Source organism: Barbus barbus (genome assembly GCF_936440315.1).
Source record: "Barbus barbus genome assembly, chromosome: 23".
Classification (NCBI taxonomy): domain Eukaryota; kingdom Metazoa; phylum Chordata; class Actinopteri; order Cypriniformes; family Cyprinidae; genus Barbus; species Barbus barbus.
This window is the reverse complement of record NC_136751.1, coordinates 29,790,945-29,800,497: the sequence shown is the minus strand read 5'-3', so window position 1 is coordinate 29,800,497 and position 9,553 is coordinate 29,790,945. Positions and strand designations below refer to the sequence as shown.

General features: G+C 36.7%; 1 protein-coding gene across 1 annotated transcript; it reads right to left on the bottom strand.

Moving 5' to 3' along the window:
- Nucleotides 1–1,175: 1,175 nt before the first annotated feature.
- Nucleotides 1,176–5,736, bottom strand: dhdh.1 (dihydrodiol dehydrogenase, tandem duplicate 1; the record flags this gene model as incomplete). The annotated part of the gene is made up of 7 exons (XM_079373729.1): nucleotides 1,176–1,285; nucleotides 1,357–1,507; nucleotides 2,459–2,583; nucleotides 3,449–3,701; nucleotides 4,563–4,726; nucleotides 4,809–4,920; nucleotides 5,647–5,736. The coding sequence occupies 7 exons, from the start codon at nucleotides 5,734–5,736 to the stop codon at nucleotides 1,176–1,178; spliced, it is 1,005 nt and encodes a 334-aa protein (XP_079229855.1).
- Nucleotides 5,737–9,553: the final 3,817 nt, after the last annotated feature.

The window sequence follows — 9,553 nt, the reverse complement described above, 5'->3', positions numbered from 1 at the left end:
TCCACCAGAGTGCGTGGGTGTTTGAGATTTTAATTCACCGAGGGCTGGTTCACTGTGGGCTAATGTAACGCCCAGTGCTTCGCCTGCCCACTCTTCGGGGCCCCCGCTCAGTTAGTAGATCTTTTGATTTGATTTAATTGATTGTGATTTTTCTTTCTGTATTGTTGCGGTTCTGGGTCACTTGTCGTCATTTTATTGTGTTCTTCGCCCTGGTTTAAATTTTATTTCTGATTTAATAAAATTTCATTGCTCTGTATCCACGCCTCTTCGTATTTGGTCATTTGTGGGAGTGAACAAGCTTGCGTGCTTTTCTTTGCATTTCCCCAGGTGTTTCGCCAGGGGTGGCGTAGTCGCTATTAGTGATAACTCTGTAATCTGAACACTTACACCCTTCGTATGCCACATCTATATTGCCTCCATACTATTTTTATTGTAAGTGAAAGTGAAACACTATACAGTAGTACATAATATACAACAATCAATGTTTCAAACAGTATTATGCAGCACTGTTGCCTGTGCTGGAAAATCCATCTTAACTTATTCAGACCCAAAGTATATTCCAGCAACACAAAAAATACGACCATTGTCCATTGACTCTAAAGTATGGAAGCCCATTTCTGCACTGAATAGAATTTTTTTAAAAGGCAATTGCGACTTTTCATTTCACAATTCAGATTTTTTTGCTCTCAGTTGTGAGTTTACATCTCGTAATTCTGACTTTATTCAGTGGCGAAAATGTGCTTCATAAAAATAAAAAAGTTAGTAAAATTGGTTCTGGTGAGTAACAAAACCCAGTTAATTATACATATTTTTTCTTTCCTCCAAGAAAGCTTGGGGGGGGTTCTTCATGTTCTTGAAAATCATTCAAGAACATTTTAAATAATTATAAATTAATGCAAAAATTGCATTGTAGAGTTACATTGTATATGTCTCAATAACTTCACAGCCTTTCAGTGCTCAGTCTATAATCTATAAATCAGCATCACTCTTTTGACTATCATAGTGAATTGATGAAGAGATTCCACACATTCCGCTGTTTGTGTCACTTTTATTGCACACAGTTGGTCTCCACTACTACACACAAATGACTTTTTATTACACAAATGTTCAAGCATGACTGTTTCTTTTTCCTGAGTAGCACCATCCTGTGATGTCAATCAAGGAATGGAGGGCAGTCATTGGCTGTCCTGCTCGTAAACCACGCCCACCTGCCTCCGGGCCTCATCCATGACCTCAATGAGCAGCTCTGAGTCTGTGAGTGACATCTTGATGCTCTCCTTCAGTCCTGTGAGACAGATCACATAAACATCATCCTGACGCAGAGCTCATGCTCATTTCACCATAACAGACCGTCACCTTTCAGCAGACAGCGCCTCACTTCCTCCGCCTCGTATCTCAGGCCGGTGCTGTTCTGGTAGTTCAGAGGCAGGCTGGGTTCAGGAAGAGGAAACTCTGTCTTTTCCCCATTCACCTCCAGAACGGTCGGGCAGTGCATGGGATGCGCCACCTAGAGCAAAGAAACGAGAACAGCTCAAAACAGCCTTATTCTGCATAAAATGGCATTAGCATGACAAAACTTACTTTATTTACTAGTTACATATCAACAAATTGTGCCAAAATTCAGAATTTTTATTCAGAATATATATATATATATAGTAAGGGAGAAAAAAATATTTATGAAACAAGACCACAAATTTGTTCCAGACATTCAGAAGAAAAATCTGAATCCCAAGTGGATTCACACAAACCTAAAATAAAAGTAATCAAATATAATAAAAAATACAGTAAAATATTTTTTAAAATTTGTACTTATTTCAGCTAGTTTCCAAAGCAACATTTCTCATTTTCATTTGGTTTCACCTGATGCACTGAAATAGCTCAAACTAAAATCTATATAGACTTATTTTTGTTTAAAACTAATAGAAATTAAACTAATACAAAATTATTATAACTTTAACTGTAATTAAAATTAAAACAGAAAATATAAACTAATTCAAAATATTAATAAAAAATCAATGATACTAAAATAAGAGTTAGGTTGTGCTAATATGAACTAATATAAATATATTAATTATATTATATACACTGTAAAAACAATGGTGTTATACAGCACCAAAAGAGGTTGCCCTATGATTACGAGCCAAAGAACCACTTTTAGTGCTATATAGCACCATTTTTTTAGAGTGTACTTGTAAATATATTTATCATACTTACATTTAGTGTTTAACATGTCCCCCTGTTTGAAAAGACAACACAGGCCTACATGTCTGTTTAAATAGCTTTACTGAGTGGCAAGAACATATTTTAGCATACAATTAGTTTGTATTAGAAACATATTGACAAGAGCAGAATGCAAAATGAATGGCTTAAACATGTAAACTCGCTTGCAGTGAGGATCAGAGAGTTGTTCGGTTCAGTCATGATGTGAAATGAAGTACCGCAGTAATGTGTCACTCACTCGGATCATTCCTTTGCTTCCACAGATGGTGGCGTCGTTTGGAAGATCACAGGCGATGGTGCAAACGCACACAGCCATCCTGTTCCCCGAGAACTTCAGGACCACCACCATCGACTCGTCAACTCCTGACAGAAGATGCACACATGAAGAAAAGAGAACCACGTGCTGCTGACATTCCCAATCATTTATTCAGGGTTTCTGCAGGTTTTACGAAGGCAAATGTAAGACTTTTTAAGAACAAGCAAAGAAAACAGAAGGAATAAATTGAACACCATTTGTTAATATGATCTCTAAATGTCAATGTTTTATTTTAGCAATGCTTCAAAGTTTGAAAATACAACTTCATTTATATTCATTTCACACACACACACACAAAGTTTGAATACCTTGAAAAGCACTAAATTATGGAAATAACTCTTACTGTACCTTCTGATCATCACACTGCACTAATGTCTAAAGGTTCTTAAATTACGATACATTTACTTGAGAAGCCAAATTACATAAAATAAGTCAAAATGAAGTAAGTTTATGATTAAAACAAGTACAAATATCTGCCAGTGGGCTCAGAAACATCATCTTACTTCAAAAGGAAAACATGTTTTATTACCCATAGACAGATATTTATTCTCATTTTTATTTTTTATATCATAAACTCTCAGAAAACAAGACTGTCCAGTAAATCTCCTGTAAATGATTTTAAGGTTGCTTATATATTTGTACTGAGGAAGATATTTTTTGCAGTGCATGCAACATTTAATGTATGACTTTATGAATTTAAGACTTTCTGCTTTGAGTGTTTTAGGTCTTTTTAAAGGTTTTTAAAAAAAATTGTTTCAAAAACATTTTTTTCTTGCTTATGTGAACGTTAGAGAAAACATTAAACAATGTGATCAGTGTGCAAGCTTTGCACAAAGCGCAAGAGTATGGATGTAACTAAGGTGGTGGTGATACTGACTGTGTATTTTACAAGCAGAAGATCAGATGTTGTACCTGAGGGCAGCAGGACTCCCGTGGCGTGGATGGACTCTGGTCTTTCCCCCTTGAACACCATCAGAGCGAACTGCAGGCAGTAGATGCCGATGTCCATCAGCGCTCCTCCACCCTGCTCCTTCTGCGTGGTGCGCTCGCGGTCCAGCAGAGGAAGACCAAAATACACCTTCACCATCTTCACCTGCCCCACCACGCTCTCTGAGAGCAGCCTGCCGACCTCAGCGTACACGGGAAAACACCGGGACCAGACCGCCTGAGACAGAGAAAACAGTGTTTCATTTCATTCCTCACTCTGTTCTTTTGAAGATGTGTGGTACAAAAATTACCGGGCCAGTACACTTTCAAAAGGTACTACTATGTATTTTTAAGGTACTAACATGTACTGTATCATTTAGGGGCAAATAAGGTACAAAGATGTCTTTTAGTATTTGTACTGTCAAAATTATTTCAGTCAGCTGAATATATCTATAAGTATTACCAAATAACTAAATTAGAGAATCACAAAGAGCCTGTCAACATAATTAGGTGGAAAAAAAAATATTTTATTTTTTTTATTTTTTTCTTCTTTTTTTTTTGCATCAAGAAAATTAAGTGATCATTAAGGTTTTTTGTTGTTATTGTTGTTTTGCATAATGAAATTATAAACACTTTTACCTTAAATTTCCTTTATTGGAATGTAATAAGTGGGGAAAAAAATATTATTTGAATTGTAATGCATATATATATATATATATATATATATATATATATATATATATATATATATATATATATATATATATATATATGTAATGGTTTAAAAATAGGTTTTATTTGTTTACATCTTCACAATTTTTTTTTTTTATTATTATTATTTATTATTTCAGAATGTGGGGAGAAATGTATATAGTTTTCATAAAAAATAATGTCACAATGCAAAACATATCTGGAAATGAAGAGTCATATTAGTGGAGACGGGCATCATTCTGATGATGACTCAGACACGGTTTACTCTGTTTTGGAGAGCCTGTCTGGACACTTTCATGTCTTTGATGGAGAATTCAGATAGTTCTAATGCCTCTGTTGTTCTTTGTCAAGTCTGCATTAGTAGATCAGGTCTTTGTGCTGCGTTTACCTCCATGAGGAAGACGTTGTTCTCCCGGGCGGCCGAGACGAGCTGTCTGACCTCTCTGAGGTTCATGGCGAAGGGTTTCTCACACAGCACGTTCTTCCCAGCGTTGAGGAACAGCAGACCCACCTGCAGATGATGTGTGTGGAGAACACCGATGTACACCACATCTGACAGGAGACACTCGTCAGTGATTCTGAGGGACTTTCTCTTCCATTCTGTCCAGCTCTGTCTGTTTTCTCGTCTACTCACCAATATTTGGATCCTTCACCAGATCCTGGTAGCTGCCGTATGCTTTTGAGATGCCATGAGTTTTTGCAAACTTCTCTGCACTTTCTAGGCTTCTTGCTGCAACTGCAACCATCTACAAAACACACACAGACAGAAACGTTAATAATTCAATCAGATTTTAAAAGCAGATGTTTGGTTTGTATTTTTTTCACTTTATTTATTTATCCTTTATTTTTACTCCATTTATCCCATTGAGATATAAATCTCTTCTATCAGGGAGTCCTGGCCAAAATAGCAGCACAGAAAGTTTGACATAAACAGATCAGACACACATAAAACCAGAAAAATAATCTTATCCAACAACATGTAAAAATGATTACATAAGCCATTCACATGTTTCTTCCAGGTAGGGTTTGGAATTGCTTCTAATATCATAACACTCTGCATTTCATTCCATAAACTATATGGGAGGAAAAGGCAGTTTTGCCAAACTCAGAACATACTCTAGGAACAGTCCAATGTAATTTAGAAGAGTTTCTAGTCCTACAAGTATAATATGATAAGAGATTACAAATATAAGTTGGCAGTTTACCTAATAATGCCTTGGCAATAAATAGTAGCACAAACTTTGAACGTGACGATGCATTTGTCACAAATCGTATAGCGGCTTGATATATACAATCCAACTTCTTTAGTCAGGATAAGTTTGCATGCATATACACAGAAAGGAAACAACTTTGGATAATTCTCTTTTTTGCTTCAAAGGGTAAGCATTTCTTTATACGAAAGAGAAAAGCCAATTTAAGTCTGAGCTTTTTAAAAGATTTTCAATATGCATATTGACTGTACTGTACTGTACCTGGTGATCTTCATGAGAAAGTGTCTTGAGAGCCACACAGAAATCATGGCTGATGTTTCCAGCTCCACAGATTCCCCAGCGGGTTGCCATGTTCACTCTGACCCTCAGGTTGTGCGCTGCAGGCTTTTATCTGCAGTCCAGAGTGCAGGTGAGGACGTCATGTGATCTGATAAAGTGTAACTTTGAAGTTGGAAACAGTTGTAAATGTCTCTCTGTAAATGTCTTTTTTGTCACAGTGTATTGATGAGCTCATAATGACTCAACATAAATCAGATCCTCATTAAATGGGCCAGCTAACGATGATCAAGCATGTTGATGTTTATTCGTTTGTAAAGTATGTCAAGAAAACGTCATGTCACTCCTGTGGAGACCTGCCAAATTTACATTTATGTAAGTCAACAGGTTAAAAAAAATCACATGCAGGGTCTCACTTTATATTAGGAGGCCTTAACTAGTATGTACTTACATTGAAATTAATCATTTGATGCAATGCTCTTATTGTGTACATACATGTTTTCACATTGTACTTATATTTTTAAAAATTCCTATATGTAGTTACATCTGTAATTAATTTCTTTAATTGCATTTATAATTACTCTGTTAAAGTCGTGACGTATTGTACCCATGGTGTATGGTGACCCATACTCGAAACTGGTGCTCTGCGTTTAACCCATCCAAGTGCACACACACAGCAGTGAGTAGTGAACAAATGCACACACACACACACACACACCGTGAACACACACCCGGAGCAGTGGGCAGCCATGCTGCAGCGCCCGGGGAGCAGTTGGGGGTTCGGTGCCTTGCTCAAGGGCACCTCAGTCGTGGTATTGAGGGTGGAGAGAGCGCTGGACATTCCCTCCCCCCACCTACAATTCCTGCCGGCCGGGGGCTCGAACTCGCAACCTTTCGATTACGAGTCCGACTCTCTAACCATTAGGCCACGACTTCCCCCCTGTTGACCCATCCCTTACACCTTAACCCACCCTTAAACCTACCCATACCACCAAACCTGTCCCTAACCTCACCTGAATCCCACCTCAATAGCAGTAAAAGTTTCGCAATACAATAAGTACATTGTACTTATTGTTTGATGTAAGTACATAGTAGTTAAGGCCACCTCCTATAAAGTGTGACAGTAGCAGTTTTAAATACAAAATAGAGTGATGAAAATTATTCTAACTGGATACATATTAAATCAAAAAAGGAAAATACTTCATATAATATGAGTATAAACATAATATGAATATAATATATATTTTTTGAAGGTTAAACAATATTTCCATTTATAAAGGAAAGTGTTGTTCCTCTCACACACACACACATACACACACACACACACACACACACAATTATTAATAAAACATTTAATAACATTTTAAAAGAGACAAAAAGAATGAAATAACCTGCAAATAGTGAATAAGTCTTTAGCATGTGCGTCAGTCAGTCACTAGGTGGCGCTGTGAAGCCATTATAAAATCAAACAGCATGAATCCTGTTCATTCAGTTTGTGAAGAAACTACATCTGCTCAAATCTGATGTGAATTAAGACACAAACACACGTGGAAAAACAAAACATAGATCAAATTAAGCATTTTATCTTATATTAGCATATTCTAATAATTCTATGTTTCTATTTCCTTATTTGTACAGTTGAGGCTCATGGGTATTTCATAATAAAGTCAGGTAGGTTTAGGAGTAGGGAGGGTTTTACTGTCCCAACTAAAACTAACTAACCCTAACTCAATAAAATATCATCTAGGCTATTTAATCATTTTAATAAATATGATCATTTACACTCAATATGCTTGTCACAGTCACCAGGAGCCAAAAACCACAGGAACATGGAGATCGCAGGAGAATTGATGCACACAAAGACAATTAACAGCCAACATGAAGACAGGGAAGCACAGGGCTTATAAACAAAAGCTAATCTATATAATTAATAACACAGGGCTGGGAACTAATGAACTAATAAGCAAAACGGGGACAGGAACTGGAACTAACCAAATATGGTCACGAGAGGAGGGGCAACACAAGACAGAGAGACAAAGTCTGACAATGCTATTATTGCATACTGTTTTATGCAATGTACTACAATACTGAGGTGCAAATATCGAACACTTTTAGCACTAAGTAGCCTATAAATAGCATCTAACAACTATTTACACTTATTAAAAAGAAAATACTGCTATTTTCACTTTTTAATATAATACAGCACTGACGTTTCCATGCTGAACAGTCACTGTTTACCTGAAACTAAATGTCTGTGCTTGTTTTGAATATGTTTATATACTCTACTTATTATTCACAGAGATGTGTTTAAATAACACACGGATCAAATAGGATATAACTTCAGTTTGCATTCATCTTTTCATTTCAGTGCACTTTCAGGATTACTGATGATTAGCTGGAAAGAACTGCAGAGACCTGCTTATTGTTATAAAACACTGCAAAACAAGTGTTATGAAATGCTTTTGGTGTTTGGACACAATGTTCTTTCCACTGCTGGCTATTTGAGAGAATACCTGGACTGTGAAAGGAATAATTCACCCCAAAAATCGGCTTTTACTCTCCCTCATGAGTTATCTGAAGTACTTTGTATGGCACTTCGAGTGGGTGCTTGATGCTTTTTGTCTTTTTAGAAGCCTGAGATGTTTTGAAAGTATAAAACATAAAGATGAGTAAATGATGACAGGGTTTTCATTTTTGGTAAATAAATCTCTTGTGCATTTTTAGTTGTATTTAAAGCATTAAGGCTTAACAAAAACATAAACTATCAGAATTATATGATCATCAGAGAAAAGCCCTTTATAGTGGAATTACATACACGAAATAGCCCTATGTATGAATTATTATGCAGTGAAATGGCATTCAATAATCCTGATCTAAAAAAACAACACTACAAGTAACAAAATGCACAAAGATGAAGCCACACGCTAATCTCTAAACCAACAATCAATGACAAGCTTTGTCTATTTTTAAAAAACAATCTGATTATTAAAGTTCTTAGATGTTTAAGCTGCTTTCTTGGGGCTGTGGAATGGATTTTGGGATGTGGACTGGACCAATCTCTGAATGACTAACTCTTAGTTATGCAATGCAGCAGATTGCTTGCTTGTTTGGCATTGAGTTATTGTGCAGACGACTTTATCTAAAGCAGTTCCCAGCGCTTTTACTCCATGCTCGGAGCTCCAGGGGCGTTTAATTGTGCTCCTCTGCAGCACTGCAGATCGGGAATGAGGCTTTGTGTGTTTTTTATTTTTATTTTTATCACCTGTCAAGTAGAAAGCCAGCAGAGAGCGTTTATGTAAAGGAGTGATAGAAAGTGCGGTCATTTCTCTGCTGAATGAAAGTCAGTGCAACACTCAACACTGGGAAGACAAACGACTCAAGGAAGCTGTGAGGAAAAACCTTGAGCTCCGATTGTTTTGGGATGTTTTCAGCTTTTGAAAATGGAACTTTGGCGCAATGTAACTAGTAACAAAAAACATGGAACAATGTAACAAAAGCCTTGATTCCTGCATTAACCAGCAGAAACATCTTGAGCAGAGCAGACAGATATATGAGAAGATATTAATCTGTTTTTGACAATCAATAAAAAGCATTCAGACCCCCTTTTTTTTTACTAGTACCTAATAATGTCTCTGAGGTTTTTAGTTACTCACCTCAGAGACCATCCAAGATGTAGCTGAGTTTGTTTCTTCATCAGGTTTGTAGAAATGTGTCTCTGCATCAGTGTCTCAGCAATGGATGCTCTGCAGTGAATGGGTGCCGTCAGAATGAGAGTCCAAACAGCTGATAAAAACATCACAATAATCTACACCACTCCAGTCCATCAGTAAGACGTTTTTAACTTCAAACCATCACTTCTGGCTAAATATACGAATAATATAAAATAAGTCCT